At 36.0% G+C, this 18,401-nt stretch overlaps 1 protein-coding gene across 1 annotated transcript; it reads left to right on the top strand.

The window, feature by feature from the left end:
* Positions 1-10,069: 10,069 nt before the first annotated feature.
* On the top strand, positions 10,070-18,018 carry LOC128555984 (uncharacterized). The gene is made up of 3 exons (XM_053539858.1): positions 10,070-10,689; positions 14,585-14,620; positions 17,830-18,018. Exons 1-3 carry the CDS (start codon positions 10,483-10,485, stop codon positions 18,016-18,018), a joined length of 432 nt encoding a protein of 143 aa, XP_053395833.1. The 5' UTR covers positions 10,070-10,482.
* Positions 18,019-18,401: the final 383 nt, after the last annotated feature.

Below are 18,401 nucleotides of genomic sequence, written 5' to 3'. Positions count from 1 at the left end.
AGGAGAGAAAGAGATAGGGAAAGATAGAGTTAGAAGTAGGTTGCAGAAAGAAAAGATGATATGAACGACAAGTAGTTTAGAAGCCAGAGAAGGGAAAGCTTAGATTAGAGCTAGGTTACAGAAGGAAACAGATAGAATATGAAAACACAAAGTCGTTTAGAAGCAGAGCAAGGAAAGATTAGATGCAGAGAGGTAAGGTTAGAAGTTAGTTGGCTAGGTTGCAGAAGGGAAAAGATAGAATCTGAAGTAAGTTAGAACAGGATAAGTTAGAAAAGAAAAGGAATAAGTTAATGTTAGCTGAAAGTTAGAAACAGAGAAGAGGATAGCAGAAAGTAGGACATTAGAACACAGAGCATAAGTTTAAGACCCAGACTTAGAAAAGATTACGAGTAAGAAAGATAAAAGGTAAAGGTTAGATGTCTCCCATTGATGAAGAAATTGTTCCATGGGATGCGTATTGAATGCTGTACGAAACGTACGCTGTAGCGAAGGATGGGATACAGAGATATGGGTCACTTAACTTACCGTTCTTCTAAAGGGTACGGCACGAGAGGTTTTTGATAGGCTTCGTTGGAAGATAGGAAGGATTATGATAAACTGAAAGCCGCTTTGCTACGTCAGTTCGATCACTGACGAGGCTTTAAGAGAAAAAGTTTAGAACTGAGAGGCCTCGGGAAAATGAGACCTTTTGTGAAGTTTCTAGCCCGATAAGTAGATATTAGATGGTTGCCCTTCCCCAGCTTAGATTGGAGTAAGGTAGAGAAAACGTACGAAGGATTGTTAGATTTTATTCTTAGGGACCAATTTTTAGATGTATGTAATAGAGAACTATACCAGAATTTGGTAGTGTAGTAAGAAGTTAGTTAAAGCGAAGGATGTCGCAGAAGATGCAGATATGTTTGCAAAGACTCGTGGACGTCCAAGTATGTCGTGGAATTGAACCAATAAGGACCGGAGCTATAACATATGAAACACCTCAGGGGACGTATCCTAGTTAGTCGATGATGTAGGCACCTAGTAATAGACGGGCAGTAGCATGTTGCTATTAGAGTGTTAGAGGTTATCAACCCTTTGGTGTACTGAAGTGTTATAAGTGTGGTCGAATAGGGCTAGTTCATATTACTGTAGGACTTGGAAGTTACGGCGGTAACAGTGCTAATGCAAGCAGCAGAGTTAGAAGTTGAGCAGAACAGGAAAGTAGTAAAGGGGAGAAATAGAAATAGTAAGAAACTAGAAATAGAGGTAGAGGCGTGACCGATCTAGGGAGTTGAGGTTAGAGGAAGAAATAGAGATAGAGATAGGAAGTAAGTCAAGTAGGTCAGGAGTGGAATAGCACTTATAGAACTAGTGATGTTGAGGCGTTAGGTATGCTTAGTGTAGTACATGTCCTACAAAAACCCGGTTACTTGTAATGGTAGGGATGTAATCGCTATGCGGGATACAGGTTTGTAGTGTGAAAGTGAAACGGGACTTGTTATAAGCAAGTCAGTTTAAGAGAAAACCCGTAGATGTAAGTACATAAGATGGGAGTAGTGAAACATAGGCTAGATGTAGTAGAATAGATATTGATTGTCCGTATTTCAAAAGGGTACAGTAGAGGCGTTAGTTGTAGATACTCTACCAATTTATGTTTAATTGGTAAGTAGAGGGCGCTGTAGGAACCTCAGTTTTTTTTTTTAGTAGGTTTAGCGTCAGCGTAGAAACTAGGGCGCAACGCAAAGTTAAGAAGCAGTAAAAGCTTAAAAGTTCCGTCTCAGATTTTAGATGTATCTAGAGAGGAATTTTAGAAAAGCAACAGAAAGGGATAGCACGTTAGATTAGAATTGTGTAGAAAGAAGGCTGAGGAAGGTACGATTAAGCAGTGTAGAGGTAAAGGTTCAGTTAGGTTTGAGATAGGAATAGATTGTTATATAGAGAGGAATTCCACCAAGAATTTAGACAAAAAAGTAGACAGTTGATTGTACCTAACATGTCTTAGAGGAAACTGTTTGATGAAAGTTGCACATGATACGTTACTGTACAGGCCATTAGGGTATAGGAAAAACTAGTGATAGGGTATTAGGCGAATTTTATGGCAGGAGTAATGGCAGAGGTTAGGAGGTACTGTCAGTCATGTTCATATTTGTCATCGTACTATAAACCTAAGGGTTAGAGTAAGTAAAGTTCCCGTTAGGAAAAATGCCTTTGAATGATACTCGTTTAAGGAGAGTGCTGTCGTCTCGTTGGTCCGATCGTACCTATATGACTGATAGGGAACAACACGGTACATTTTGATATGGTAGATTATGCTACATAGATAACCAGACGCTATAGCACTTACCCTAGGTATTGAACTGAGAGAGGAGCCAGAGGCATTAGTAGATATGTACAGTAGATTAGGCAGTGCCAGAGGAAATGCTTACCGATTGTGGATCGCAGTTTACGTCAGACTTATGGCCAGAAGTTAGTAGGTTATTGTCATTAAGGCAGTTATACAAACACCGTATCACCCTATGTGTAACGGTTTTAGAAAGAGACGTTTAACGGTAGTTTGAAGCAAATGTTGAAGCGTATGTGTAGTGAGGAGACCTAGAGATTGGGATAGTATTAGAATGCTATGTTGAGTTACTTACCGTGACGTTCCGCAAGAAAAGTTTGGGATTTTCTCCCTTTGAGGTTTAACTTTTGGTAGAACAATCCGTGGGCATAACTGTGCTAAGAGAGTTTATGGGCTGGTAGACGGAGAATGATGAGGTTAAAAACCATTACAGTATGTTAAGGATTTGCAAGACAAGTTGGGAGGATAGTGTAAGATAGCTCAGCACCAGTTAGCAAAAAGTAGTGACTAGATACTAGAAGTATTACCAAGAGGAGGCTAGAGATAGGAGGTTTAAGGCGGTAGTAAGGTACTTGTATTGTTACTACGAAACATAAAAAGTTGTTGTTACATTGGAAGGGTCCTTACGTTAGTAGTAGAGGGAAGTAAGATAATAGACTAGCTTACACGATAGATGTAGACGGAAAGTTGACAAACGTTTTCATGCAAACATGCCTGCAACAGTACTGTAAGGAAGGATGATAGTAAGGTCTATACCAGATAAGGGTCTTTTAAGTAAGGTTGAGCAGCTATTGTTAGAGGAGGATCAGAGCGATTATGACAGATTAGATCCGAATGAAAGTAGAGTGGATGAGTTTTCGAGTAAGTAAGTCGTAGAGTTAGAAAAGGATCTAGTTTTGTGTCCTATAAAGCAGGGTACGAAACGTACAAAGGGGGAAATGTTTAGAGGTAAATCCAGAGATACAGTAGAATGTAAACCGGAAGTAGTTAGATGTGTTAGACATTTCTCAAATGTCTTGACAGATATTTTATTTTGTATGTGTATTTTTATTGATATTTTTTAAGTTTATCTCAATTTCGGCGCCCTTGCAATTCCGCTCCCAGGTTTGACGAAAAGGGTCAGCAAATCTTGTAGAGTGGTGTTGAAAGTCAGAAAAGGCTTTCCAGACTTTGAAGGCTAGCTTAATGGGTCCGCCTATTTTGAGTTGCCAGATTTAGATCAGACTTTTATATTGAGAGTAGAGCTTCATGGCTGTAGGTTTAGGCTCCGAAATTATTCAGGAAAGTGATGGAGGAAATTACCTTAGCGTATGCTTAGTAGGAAAATTGCTTCCTAGGGAGCGGAAGCAAAAGTACTCAGTGATAGAGAGGATGGTGTTTAGCGATAGTATGGGCAGTAGCTAAGTTTCACAGATTCTGTTCGGTAAAAGACTTTGTATTAGAGACAGATCATCAGCCGCTCACTTATTTGAATAAAAGCGAAACTTAGCAATTCCGGGCTGATGAGATGGGCATGGCATTACAGCCATTTAGGCTCAGTATAGAGCAATTCCTGTCGAGAAAGTAGGCGCAGATTATTCTAGTAGAGTGTAGACAGGTAGCTATATAATTATGGTGTACAGATCGTGACAGCGGGTTTTTTTTTTTTTGTTGTGTTGCTATGTGCAGTATGCCAATTTGTTTTCATTTAAAAAACTTATAAATTTTCTTTGTTTAAGGGGGTGACGTGTGTCACAAATTGACATACGGCCTTAATTTTATCATGTGTTGTAAATGCAGGTATTGCATCATCTTTTTGTAAATTGAGTTATGAGGTAAATGTCAGATTTCCGCTTGAAATACTCTCATGTTTTTTCTGTATTTCATAACTTAATTTCATGTAAATTTCATTAAATTCGTTCAGTATAGAAAGTTGATATTTTAAAACTTCAGTAATTTATGTTTTTATCCCCAAAAAACCATATAATGGGGCCTCAAAATTGTTCATTTAAATTCGCGCCAAATTAGTTCGATCCCCGGCTATATCGTGAATCCGGGGAAAATAGAAATAGTAAGAGTCCACGGCTTAGCGTGAATCTATGAATGAAATTTAGTATGTGGCGGGGACATTATACTTTAAAATAGACTGGACTAGATCTGCCCTTGCGCACACCACTTACGACTTTATAGACGAATCTATGTCTGAATTATTTATCTTGCTAGAAATTTATGCTCAGATCGAGCTTCTTGCCGCCAGACGATTTTACCTGGTGATGTCATAACCCGGAAGTACAATGCCCGAGTTCACTTGTCTTCACTCCGCCTGGAGTGATATTCACAGCGCGAGCTTTGTCCATGGTTGTGCCGTAGTAAACCGCAAGCAAAGACGATGATTTTTGTTATCCTCTGAGTCAGTCAGGGATGCAATCACCTACACCTTGGGAGCCAATACGGGATCAACGTTTCACGGTTTTAAGGGACTGTATTTTGAGTTTAGAAGTGTTTTGTTGTGCTACTAAAGTCACAATTACATAAAGACTGTGTCACGTCAGATTAGAATGGACTATAAGGAATTTTGTATCTAGAGATACTGAACTTTCTTTTTTTTTTTTTTTCTTTCTTATATTCAGTTTATCTTTTCTTTTCCTCTCTATTCATTGTTAATAATTCATCTTTGTAAATAAATTTGTAAATATTGTAAAGGGTGTTGATTTGTTCTGATGGTTACTGTTGCCGGTACGGCCTTTCCTGTCACAGTATTTTGGGCAAATTATGCCCCCTTTTGGACTTAGAAAATTCTGGTAAAAGTTTTACATGCAAGTTACTATCTCCAAAACTAATGCAGATATTGAATTGAAACTTCACATGTGTTTTTGGGGTTATAAAACCAGTTGTAGCAGCAAGTCCATAACTCTGATATGCATTTTGGTCAAATTATGCCCCCTTTTGAACTTAAAACTCTTTTTACATTTGGGTAACATTTCCTGCTTCGGGGGACAATATTTAGAATAGTCGAGTTTTGGCTATCTTATGGACAGCTCTTGTTATCTATATACTGTAAAATCTGGTAAATAAACGTATACACTTATAATAATTTTAGTGACACTTTTATGCGCCTATTTTTAGCTCACCTGTCACAAAGTGACAAGGTGAGCTTTTGTGATCGCGCGGTGTCCGTCGTTTGTCGTCCGTTCGTGCGTCCGTGCGTGCGTGGTCAGTCCGTAAACTTTTGCTTGTGACCACTCTAGAGGTCACATTTTTCATGGGATCTTTATGAAAGTTGGTCAGAATGTTCATCTTGATGATATCTAGGTCAAGTTCGAAACTGGGTCACATGCCATCAAAAACTAGGTCAGTAGGTCTAAAAATAGAAAAACCTTGTGACCTCTCTAGAGGCCATATATTTCACAAGATCTTCATGAAAATTGGTCAGAATGTTCAGCTTGATGATATCTAGGTCAAGTTCGAAACTGGGTCACGTGCCGTCAAAAACTAGGTCAGTAGGTCTAAAAATAAAAAAACCTTGTGACCTCTCTAGAGGCCATACTTGTGAATGGATCTCTATAAAAATTGGTCACGTGCCTTAAAAAACAGGTCAGTAGGTCAGATAATAAAAAAAAACCTTTTTACCTCTCTAGAGGTCCCTATTTCATGGGATCTGTATGAAAGTTGGTCTGAATGTTCATCTTGATGATATCTAGGTCAAGTTTGAAACTGGGTCAACTGCGATCAAAAACTTTGGTCAGTAGGTCTAAAATTATTAAAAATCTTTTGACCTCTCTAGAGGCCATATTTTTCATGGGGTCTGTATGAAAATTTGGGCTGAATGTTCATCTTGATGATATCTAGGCGAAGTTCGAAACTGGGTTACATCGGTCAAAAACCTAGGCCAGTAGTATAAAAATAGAAAAACCCTTTTGACCTCTCTAGAGGCCATATTTTTCATGAGATCTTCAGAAAAAATTAGTGAGAATGTTCACCTTGATGATATCTAGGTAAAGTTCAAAACAGGGTCACGTAACTTCGAAAACTAGGTCAATAGGTCAAATAATAGAAAAACCTTGTGACCTCTCTAGAGACCATATTTTTCAATGGATCTTCATGAAAATTGGTCAGAATTTTTATCTTGATAATATCTAGGTCAAGTTCAAAACTGGGTCATTTGAGCTCAAAAACTAGGTCACAAATAATAGAAAAAAACGACATCATACTCAAAACTGGGTCATGTGGGAAGAGGTGATCGATTCAGGACCATCATGGTCCTCTTGTTGATATGTGCTTATACTTAAGCCAAAACTATGCGCTTATATTTGATATGCGCTTATAGACAAGCCACGTGCGCCTATTTTTGATATATTATGAATATTAACATTTCCTACCTTGGTTGAGAAAACAAAAGTAAAACATGGCCACGGACGTGCGCAAGAACTACTTCCTTTCATTACATAGGCCTAGAGTATTTATACATAATGAATTACATAATTTGCAAATAATGTTCAATCTCTCCGACCATTCAATAATTGTTCAACACTAAAATTGTAACATTTTATCCATATTCTTTTCATAGATTTACAAAGTATGACAAACTGTTATCACAACGCAAACAACTTTTCTCGTATTCAAACTTTTACTTTCATTTACTGAAAACATTTTCTATTCAAAAAGCATGCTTATGTTAAACAATTATCGTTTTATCAGACAATAGACATTAAAATCTTTTAATTATTAACACTCATCGGCTATTCAACAGGTAAAAACGCTTGTCATCTGTATTTATCATAAACAATTATCATGGTATAAAACAGACCATTAATAACGTCTTTTTGCTGCATCTACTGTTTGTTTACCAGTAATCGGATATGCGCCTACTTTCGAGACAAAATTATTGTAAGGGCATGACATGCACTTATTATCCCATACAAAATAACGGTAAGGCCGTATGCGCTTACTTTTGATATTCACTTATATTCGAATATGCGCTTATTTACTAGATTTACAGTATTTACTTTGTTATTTTTTAACCAGTTTTTATGAAATTTCAAAGTTTCTGTGATACAAGTCAGCTTTAAGGTTAAGCAGTATATCACAAATTCACAGAGATTTTTAGTAAACAAACAACATCTTTACAAACAACCTATCTGTCTAATACATTGTTTACCATTCTGTCCCATAGAATTGGATACTTAAAATATTCTGAAAGAGTTACCCCCCTCTTTAAAAAAGAATGCCATTTGTAAAGAAATAAAAGAAATCAATTGTCAAAAACGATGCTTAAATTTGTTATGTTAAGTTTAAGCACTGCGGGAATATTGTTGCAAACGCATTTAAACTAAGACATGTAAAAGCTTTTTAAAAGTGGTGTTAAACTGTCCAGAAGTGTGGCCCCCTCATGCAGTCCCTTTCCAAAATTCAATACGTTGCGAGTAAATTTACAATGGTTTTGTAAATAATATAAATGTTTTATATGTGTTTAATTTTCATGTAAAAGATTTCTTTCTTTCTATGATTATGATTTGGTGATGTTCGAAGTTCTTTCTCCAAAACATGGACCTAACTCTTAATGTATTTGGACATAATAATGTTTTTCTTTTAAAATTCACCAGTTTTTTTAGCTCACCTGTCACAAAGTGACAAGGTGAGCTTTTGTGATCGCGCGGTGTCCGTCGTCCGTCGTCCGTCCGTGCGTCAGTGCGTCCGTGCGTCCGTGCTCCGTAAACTTTTGCTTGTGACCACTCTAGAGTCACATTTTTCATGGGATCTTTATGAAAGTTGGTCAGAATGTTCATCTTGATGATATCTAGGTCAAGTTCGAAAAAAGGGTCACGTGCCATCAAAAACTAGGTCAGTAGGTCTAAAAATTTGAAAAAAACCTTGTGACCTCTCTAGAGGCCATATATTTCAAAAGATCTTCATGAAAAATTGGTCAGAATGTTCACCTTGATAATATCTAGGTCAAGTTGAAACTGGGTCACGTGGGGTCAAAACTAGGTCAGTAGGTCTAAAAATAGAAAAACCTTGTGACCTCTCTAGAGGCCATATTTTTCATGAGATCTTCATGAATTTTGGTGAGAATGTTTATCTTGATGATATCTAGGGTTCAAGTTCGAAACTGGGTAAACGTAGGGTCAAAAAACTAGGTCATAGGTCTAAAAATAGAAAAACCTTGTGACCTCTCTAGAGACCATATTTCTCAATGGATTTCAGAAAATTGGTCAGAAGTTCATCTTGATGATATCTAGATGAAGTTCGAAACTGGGTCACGTGGGGTTAAAAACTAGGTCGGGTAGATCTAAAAATAAAAAACCTTGTGACCTCTCTAGAGGCCATTTTTTTTCATGAGATCTTCATGAAATTGGTCAGAATGTTCACCTTGATGAAATCTAGGTCAGGTTCGAAACTGGGTCATGTGGGGTCAAAAACTAGTCAGTAGATCTAAAAATAGAAAAACCTTGTGACCTCTCTAGAGGCCATATTTCTCAATGGATTTTCATGAAAATTGGTCAGAATGTTCATCTTGATGAAATCTAGGTCAAATTCGAAACTGGGTCACGTGCGGTCAAAAACTAGGTCAGTAGGTCTAAAAATAGAAACCTTGTGACCTCTCTAGAGGCGAAAATTTTTTCAATGGATTTTCATAAAAATTTGGGTCAGAATGTTTACCTTGAAGATATCTAGTCAAGTTCGAAACTGGGTCAGTGGGTTTAAAAACTAGGTCAGATAGACAAAAATAGAAAAACTTGTGACCTCTCTAAGGCCATATATTTCATGAGATCTTCATGAATATTGGTCAGAATGTTCATCTTGATGATATCTAATTCAAGTTCGAACTGGGTCACGTTGTGTCAAAAACTAGGTCATAGGTCTAAAAATAGAAAAAACCTTGTGACCTCTCTAGAGGCATATTTTCAATGGATCTTCATAAAAATTGGTGAGAATTCCCAGCTGATGATATCTAGGTCAGGTTCGTAACGGGTCATGTGCGGTCAAAAACTAGGTCAGTAGGTCGAAAAATAGAAAAACCTTGTGACCTCTCTAGAGGCCATATTTTTCACGAGATCTTCATGAAAATTGGTGAGAATGTTCACCTTGATGATATCTGGGTCAAGTTTAAAAGTGGGTCACGTGCCTCAAAACTAGGTCATTAGGTCAAATAATAGAAAAACTTTGTGACCTCTCTAGAGGCCATATTTTTCAATAGATCTTCATGAAAATTGGTCAGAATTTTTTATCTTGTGAAATCTAGGTAAACATGTCTCAAAAACTAGTCACTATGTCAAATAATAAAAATAACGACGTCATAACTCAGTTGAACACTGGGTTTATGTGGGGATAGGTGAGCGATTCAGGACCATCATGGTCCTCTTGTTTCATAGAATTTACGCATTTTAAAATTCAATCAAAGATACCTAATGAAAAACAGCTTGGAACACCATTTAAATGAAATCATTGCACCATATTTTGACTGTTTGATAATTTTTTAAAAGTTTATTGAATTCTTTTAAATAGCCTATTTGAGTAGGATGTTACAAGGCTATGTAGTAGAATAAGGAGGTATAGAGTTGTTAGGAATCTATTAGAAGCATTTAAAAGCTTTCTATTGAGTTTGAAAGTATATTCATATGTATAAAACGTTTATCCTTTGTGCCTGAAATTTTTTATTTGAATGTTTATTGATGTTTTGATTTCAGCGGCTAAATTTGATGAGGAACTTTAGCAAGCTCAGACAGGACCTTTGAGGTGCACGGTAAACAGAACAACTTTTATAGCGATGAATCTTACTTGATATATATATATATCTATATATATAATCACATTGACACAGTGGCTTTCTATGATAATTGAAACTGATAAGATTGTGTTCAAAACTTCTTAATAAGTCGGAAGGAAATACGGGTTAAGTGATAAACTTGTTGTGAACTGATTTTTTTTGGGGTTAGATTAAAGAGATTTAAATGCAAATGGGTTGTTACCGGTGAGAGAAATTATAAATTTGGACTAAATAAGAAGTGGTTTAAATCCTTCTGTTTCTTACACGGGAAGTGATTACCTGTTGTCAAGATGGATCCAAAACTGTTCGAAAACGGAGATGTATAAGAAAGTAATCAATAGTGACTGTATAGAAGTAACTTGTGCTAAAGATAATAATTGACGTATTAAGGAAGGGGAAGAAAAGAAGTTTTGTTTAAATGTTAAATGCAAACATAATAGTTGATCCAAGAATGGCAGGCTTATTACGATGTAATAACTGTTCCATGAACTTTAATTCTCAACATTTACTGACAAAACACAAGTTGAAATTTTGTGTCGGTAGCACCGGTGACCCCGATGATCTTCAGCTGAAGAGGGGATTCAGATCAACATCACCCCGTGTAATAGTTTCACCAGAAGATCGGGTGAGTTCTAAAATACCTATTCTTATATAAGTTTTTCTTCTCATGAACCAAGTGAAAAAGGATAGACAATATTGATTAGAACTACAAATATACTTATAGAAAAGAAAATTGTCACATGTTTGAGGTCATATAAGTGAAAGAAAGCCATTACATATTTTTGTTATGCTGTTGTTATAATGCCTTTGATGTTACAGTATCAGAGATGTTTGTCAAATTGTCTTGGTCTATAGTAGGCAAAGAAAGAGGAAATTTTGATGTTACAGAAGGAAAAGCTAACAAATGATGAAAAGAATATTCCCAAATTGAATTTATTAAAATTGTTGGATAAAATTGTTAAAATGCTTGGCAGAGCCTCGAATTTTATCGTTTTATATTGAAGTTGTTTAATAAATTCAGTATGAAAATAAGTCAATCTTGTAGTATCCTCTATCTAACAGTTAATACCATTGCCTAGAGACATAAATTAAATAATAAAGTTTAAAGACTTCATTTGAATATTTATTCTTGTATTTTTCACAAGTTAGTTATTTCTTCATTTAAATTTAATTTTTATTTCAACAAATTATTTACCGGTATATTTTTTTCTAATCTGTTGAAACATTCTTTTGTCAGTCTTCCCATTATAAAAAAATCAGTAGTTAAGTTTGTTTGTTAAAAGGATTCTTGGGACCCCATAATGGAAAAATTATGTAATATCCTCTTTAAAGTATAGTCATTAAGTGAAAACAAATAATAGAGTATACTTGAAATAGCCAGTGTATTAAAATAACTGAAAAATCCTTATGTCGTAGTCATGTAGTTTAACATGAAGACCACAGTCAAGATTTAAATCACTGTTTGTGTGGAATGTTTTCTATGCTTGTGTCACCGGGGGCAACATTATTTCACATTAACAGAGCAATCTTTAAGTGTTATGAATCTACATTCAAATAATTTTCCTATTCTTACTATCATGTGGTAGGGGATTAAAACCATTTCAATCAATTTGGTAGACCAAGGCAGTTAGAGACAGACCGATGTATGAAATATGTTGATCTCAAGTCGCCTCATAAGTATAACCTGACTTTCCTTATATGCTTTATTGGCATTTGCCGTTTTGATAAATGTATCCTGTAAAGACAGTAGTTTATGATAAAAGAATGAAAATGTTTGAGAAATTGATTTACTATTGAAACAGCAAAAATTAGAAATGCTTAATGTCTATAGATTGTGGGATGCAAATACAATGCTTAGTTGATTTTCCATACATGTATCATAACCATACTAGCGACCTGTGTGCAGCAAGTTGGTTGCATTATATTTGTCCATAGATTTGATAAACCTTGTGATGTTTATGTAAATTCACCAAAATCTTGGCATCACTGACTTTGAATTGAAAAAGTGGTATCCTACTTCAATTAGCATGATACTAATGGAGAATAATTGAGGATTAATGGAGGATTAATTGACGCAAGATGTAGGGCCTCACGCATATAGCGAAAATTACACCCTCGCAAAATTTCTGCCGTTACAGTACTCCGTAATGGTTTAACTATAATCTCAGTGTTAGAAATCAGGATTTAAGCCCACTTGCCCCTGCAAATCAAATATTAGCAGGCCTAAAATTTCAAATTTATAGTAATTTCTTTTAATTATAAATCATATACTTCTGAAAATCTCTTATTAATGCACTTCTGTTACTGATAAGTAATATATGTCATGGGCAAGTTAACATTTGCTGGAAAATTTAACTTTAGCTCTGTTAGAGGTCTGCTTATACCATAGGTATGGCAGGGTGTGAGACCTGTGGCAGGGTGTGAGACGTGTTTCACATTTAATCATCTTTCTAAGCGATTCTATCAAGCCGAGTGTGTGTTGTGTTCTTATAAAATAGCTTCCCAGCTACCAATATTATATATTTGATTATGAAAATGAAATTTACACGGGTAAGAATTATTATTATTTTTTTTTTTTGTGTGGAAATAAAAATGATGCAGATGAATACATATTGTTCAGTACTTAGCAATTTATTCTGCTTTTTATCTTGCATAAAAATCTAAAAATCTTTGTCAAGGCTTTCAAAACATTATTCTCTTTGTAGTTTTGATATCCATGGAATTGAAACAGATTTATACATGTATACAACAAAACACAGCTATGGTTTGCGTGCATGAATGGTTAAAGTTGATGACTTAAAATCACTTGCCCTTCAACCGATGTTGGTTCAAGCCTCACTTAGGGGCGTTGAGATCTTCATTTGAGGAAGCCATCCCTGGCTTAAGGAAGATCGGTGGTTCTACCAAGGTGCCTGCTTGTGATGAAATAATGCCCAGAGGGGCACCTGGGGTCTTTCTCCACCACCAATGCTGGCAAATTGCTGTATGACCTTTACTTGATTCAATGCCACGTTAAACCTAATGCACTCCGCCCCCTCCCCAAAAACAAAAATACAAGCAAAAAAAAACTAAACAAAAATACTGGTAATATGACAGATTGCCTCCAAGGAGAAAATTACCAGATTTACGTTTATTGATTTTAACCAAATTCAGTCATTTGCACCTGAAAATTTAAAAGTTGTCAATTAAATGCTAGCTGTTTAGCTCCAAAAATATTTCACTTTGGTTTTAATATTTGACACGAGTGATTACAGTTTAAATCTCTAATGATGCCATGTAGATTCCCCGAGATATACCGCATAACGTAGTGGGAATATAGTCCGAGATAATGTTTGATCACTTGTCTGAGGTTTCTGTGTTTCAAACCTGTCGATGATGGAATTACGTTTAAAGTCAAACATCGGAATTCACTTTTAATCGAGTTTTCATGTGTGTTTGTTTTTGCTATACTATGTATAATTACAAACTTCATTCACTTGTTGAACCTGTTACCAAAATCTAAATTACACTACCAGGTAAAAGAAAAGGTCTGTCAGAAAATACAGTTGAAACTCAATGTTTCGAATTTCAAGGGATGAAGCATTTTACTTTGATCTTTAAATCTGATTATGACTTACTTGTCCATTTTTGCCAAGAGCTATTTCCGACTTGTTTGTCTAATGGTTAAGTAGCAAAATATGGTGAAATTCTACCTGTTAGTAAGGGTTCTAGGACAAGCTGGCAAATTGGACAATTATTGATATCGCTGTCACTGAAAGCTATCTGAAAAAAGATCTAAAAGCATAAGAGTATATGAATATTTATCAGTTAGACCATTATTGTGGATATTGAGTTATTGAGTTGTTTTTCCTTTTACAGGCTTTTCTAGAAAATAAAAAAAACAACAGTTCTTACTCAGCAATTGATTAGGATTGAATTAATGTCCTTATCAGGATTTAAAACAAAAAAAATAGGGATCATAATGACTTAAAGTTGTCTAACGCTACTTTATACCTAATCTTTTCCATTTTACATGATTGTCATTTTTCCGCATTTAATTCTCCAGAAGATTGAAAATAGGGCAAAGGCGTCTGCTTCACCGCAACTTATAGCAACCACAAGGTCTGCGAAGTCTCCACCTTTCCTATCACAGAAATTACCTGGTGACATCCAGGAACAGTCTGAAAGTTTCTATCGCAATCCTCAAATGTTGAAAGGGGGGGTACATTTATTGACATGGAAGGGGATGGGGCAATGTCACCAGACTCTGTTGATCTTCCTGGGACCCAGATCCAGATGTGGTTGAGGATAAGGTAGATCAGATGCACTTCATTTTGTGCTGGTACATGTGATTGTGTTTGGGCACACTTGTTTGTTAAAGATGTGGAAACTTATTCTGACTTTTGACACTGGTTCAGACAGGTTTTCAGAATGTCTACTGATCTGAAAGTTTTTATGGGCTTTCACAACTGATATTTTATGCACAATTGGTGAAATGAGTGTGTTTTTGTAAAATGTACATGTTTTGATGCATTTTTCAGCCTCTAACAGACTCGGCACTATTGTTAAATAAAAAGGTGAGGGTTCATAACTTGTTACCCAAAAGACACAGGGAATTTATCAGTTGAACAAGAAATCTTTTAATATTTTTTTTGCATTCTTTGTTGTAGCTGATAAATTCTCATGTTGGTAGTTAAATGAAAGAAATATGCTGTCTGTCGATTCTTACCAATGTAGTATTTTTCCCCTGGTTGGGAACCTTTTCTTTGATAGTAGTTTGAGTAAGAAGTCTCGGAAGTTATTAATTCTTTAGCTCCACTTAACTTGTCAGCCTTTCATCTGTTTAGGAATGTTTAGAAATGCTATTAAATCAAGAAATTGCACAATGTTGCAATAAAAACCCGGTTGTAAGTTATATATATGAGCCGCGCCATGGGAAAATCAACATAGTGGGTGTGCGACCAGCATGGATCCAGACCAGCCTGCGCATCCGCGCAGTCTGGTCAGGATCCATGCTGTTCGCTAACAGTTTCTCCAATTCCAATAGGCTTTAAAAGCGAACAGCATGGAGCCTGACCAGACTGCGCGGATGCGCAGGCTGGTCTGGATCCATGCTGGTCGCATACCCACTATGTTGGTTTTCCCATGGCACGGCTCATATATAGATGGACAGGCTGCATATTTCTTTGCTAGTTACGTGTTAATGATTGCATGGAAAAGTAATCAATGTTCTCATATTGGTTTCATTGCTCAATTTGAAACTGGTTGACACAACTTTATTTCGAAGTTGTTAATTGGGTTGTTTTTGGATAGTAAGCTAGCTATCCCTTAGAAAAATGAAACTACAATCAAACCTGTGTTGAAAGACCACCTTTGAGAGATCATTAACCCTTATGCTGGACACAATTGATTCTGCCTTTGCAACCACTGTGCAGTCTGATCATAATCTACACTGTTCGCTATTCAGTCAGGATCTTTTTGGTAAGCACATCTTTTAACAGTTAATTGCACTGTCCAAATTGAAAGACAGACAAGTTCATTGCATAGAAATTTAGCAGGGTAAGGGTTAGAGCCAGGTGGTCTCTGTACACAGGTGTAACTGTATTTTGATGGAATATTGTAGCACTTTGTAACTTGTCTGTTTGTTTGTGTGCTTAGTGTTTGCAATTTGAACCATGGCTAGAAAACTGGTCTAGATCCGACCATTGCTTTTACGTGTTGTGTGTTATATATTTTATGTATAAATTCTGTTTAGCTTTTAGACATATGTATTGGAATTTTGTTATACCCTAAACATATTTTTGTTTATGTAAATAATGGTAAATTTTATTTGATTTATTTTTCAAAGTAGTAACTGTTGTTTTAATTAAATTTAGAAATGATTAATACAATGCTGTAACGATATTGTCACAGGGATTTAGACTTCCAGTAAACAAAAACAAAAAAAAACCATGAAGTTGTCACAAATTTTGATGTCCAGCTATTGCCTGTTCTGTTCGTAAGATTTTATCAGTATAAAAGTAGAAGTTTTATGAAATAACAGGGATATAAATTTGCAGGGCCAAGTAGCAAATGGCCCCTAGATTTTGGGCTGGGCCCCTAAATTGTTGGAGAAAGTGCCCATATACATAATGTTAAACATATTTTTTGACAGTCTGGGTCCCTAATATAAATAGCTAGTTTATATCCCTGGAATAATCTGTCTATCAGTTGTCTTTCACAGTGTCTTTAAAAATCATCTAATCCACAGTGTCTTTAAAAATCATCAAAGAGATGATTTTTAAAGACACTGTGGAAAACAGTGACTCTGATTCAACAAAGGAATGGTCCTTGGGGGGAACCTTTTCACATTCCTTCAAATCTTGGTCATTCATGCAGAATTCTTGTTGCTGTGACAACAGCAGGGAAAAACTTTGTAAATCTTCATTACAGAAACCACTGGTCCAAGTTTGAAATAATTTCACAGAACTTTTCACTGGATGACCCACTACCAAATTCCTTCAACTCATTCCTTTGTGTAAAAAAAAGGTTACCACCAGAGGTCAGACTAGTTTCTCCATATGACTATATGAAATAATTTGAAAATCTTACTTTCTGAAACTGCTAGTCCAATTAAAAAAACTTTACAGCCATGTGTGTTGGACGGCCCTGTACCAAATTCCTTCAAATTATTATTATACCAGATTTATATAGCGCCCTTTTCATGATCAATTTCACGTTCAAAGGCGCTTTACATAGTTCAAATGCAGCCACACAGGGCGCATAATTCATCCTCTACTAGTACAGACAAAGAGCGATCTGACCAGAGGGACAGAGTGAGACAAAGCCCCCACGACAGAGAGATCAGAAATCAGATACAGGCTTGCCCGGCTAGCTTAGCCTAGCTCGTTGCGAATAGACAGCCTGGTTCTTTAACGTGCCCAGTGTATAGCACTGATACATGCAAGGATTGCCTGGGTTCCTGACCAGTACACCTCTAGTTGGGTGGGAAACACTGAAAAGCGTTTCTGAAAATTCACAAGTAGCTGCTGGGGATCGAACCCCCCGATCTCAGGATTGGAAGGCCAGTGTGCAAACCACTGAGCTATCCGTCCACCAAATAGTTTTTTTTTGTTGAAAACCATTGCTACTAGTTTTCCTATATGGCTGATCAGAAAATTCCTTGCCTTAATTCAAAATAATTTCACAGCATTACTCTTTTGTGACCCTGTAGTGAATTCCATCAAATCTTGTTGTTCCTTTTTCCAAAACGCACCAGTCCAGCAGTGAATGTCAGGTGAGCAATTTCGGGTCATAATTGCCATCTTAAGTTACTAGTATTTATAATATATATTTCAAAATGACAAAATTATTGGAAGTTCCAAATCCCTTTGTCAAGACCTATAAAGACATTATGTAAGTAGTGTTATGTAACTTGTTTTGTTTAAATTAAAGGAAAGGATGAAATAGTTTGTAAAAAGTTTCATTTGCTGTTTACCACCGAATAAACGCCCCCACAGACATTTTGCAAAAATAGGGCATTTATTAAGAATCATGTAAACATTTTTGTTGTTGTTGTTTTAGACTTCGTAAAAGATCATAAATTATAGCTCAAAGTTCTAATTATTGAAATTTATCAGTCATGACAAAATGCTAGTGTTCATTTATTGATATGATAAAAATCAATGAAAGGAAAAGAACAAAAATGGGAGCATTTACTAGGAAGGGGCGTCTATATAGGGTTAAACGGTATGTCATATAAAGCTAGATGCGTGTTAGAATCATTATGTCATATTTCATCTCGAAGTTGTATCAGCTACGCAAACTAAAAGATCAGCGCTCAAGAAGTCGTGACCTTCATGACCTCGAGGAGCGAATGCTTCTTGATCAACTCAATGACGGCGAGGGCAGTAAGTCACCGATGAAACAGAGGAATAGAATGCCGCTGTCCAAACATCGGGACGTCAGAGACCTTCAGCTAGAGGTTGGTTGCTAGTTTAGTTTAGCAGAGACTTGCAAACAAATCAAACTGGAAACAAGTCTTTTTGCTACTTTTCTCATTATGAAAAATCAATAAATTGTTTTTTTAAATGAAAACTGCATACTGATACTAATATTTCTATACCTGCTTAGAATAGTCAGAAGGAAAGTTAGTAACTTTGCAAAATTAATGTGCTGTACCGTTTTGGCCAGGTTAATTTTGACAGGATTATCTAAGGCTCTCTGTCGAGATAGTATCAAAATTGATTTAAAATGGAATAAACTTGATGGGAAATGTAAAAACAATAACTTTTAGTGTCTAACATACTGTGAAATCGACATAAAATGTTTTTTGTCATTATGTATGGTTTGAAGTTCATTATGTCGGGACATGAGTCA

Source organism: Mercenaria mercenaria, chromosome 3 (assembly GCF_021730395.1).
Source record: "Mercenaria mercenaria strain notata chromosome 3, MADL_Memer_1, whole genome shotgun sequence".
In the NCBI taxonomy this organism is placed as follows: domain Eukaryota; kingdom Metazoa; phylum Mollusca; class Bivalvia; order Venerida; family Veneridae; genus Mercenaria; species Mercenaria mercenaria.
This window is presented reverse-complemented; position numbering and strand designations above follow the sequence as displayed.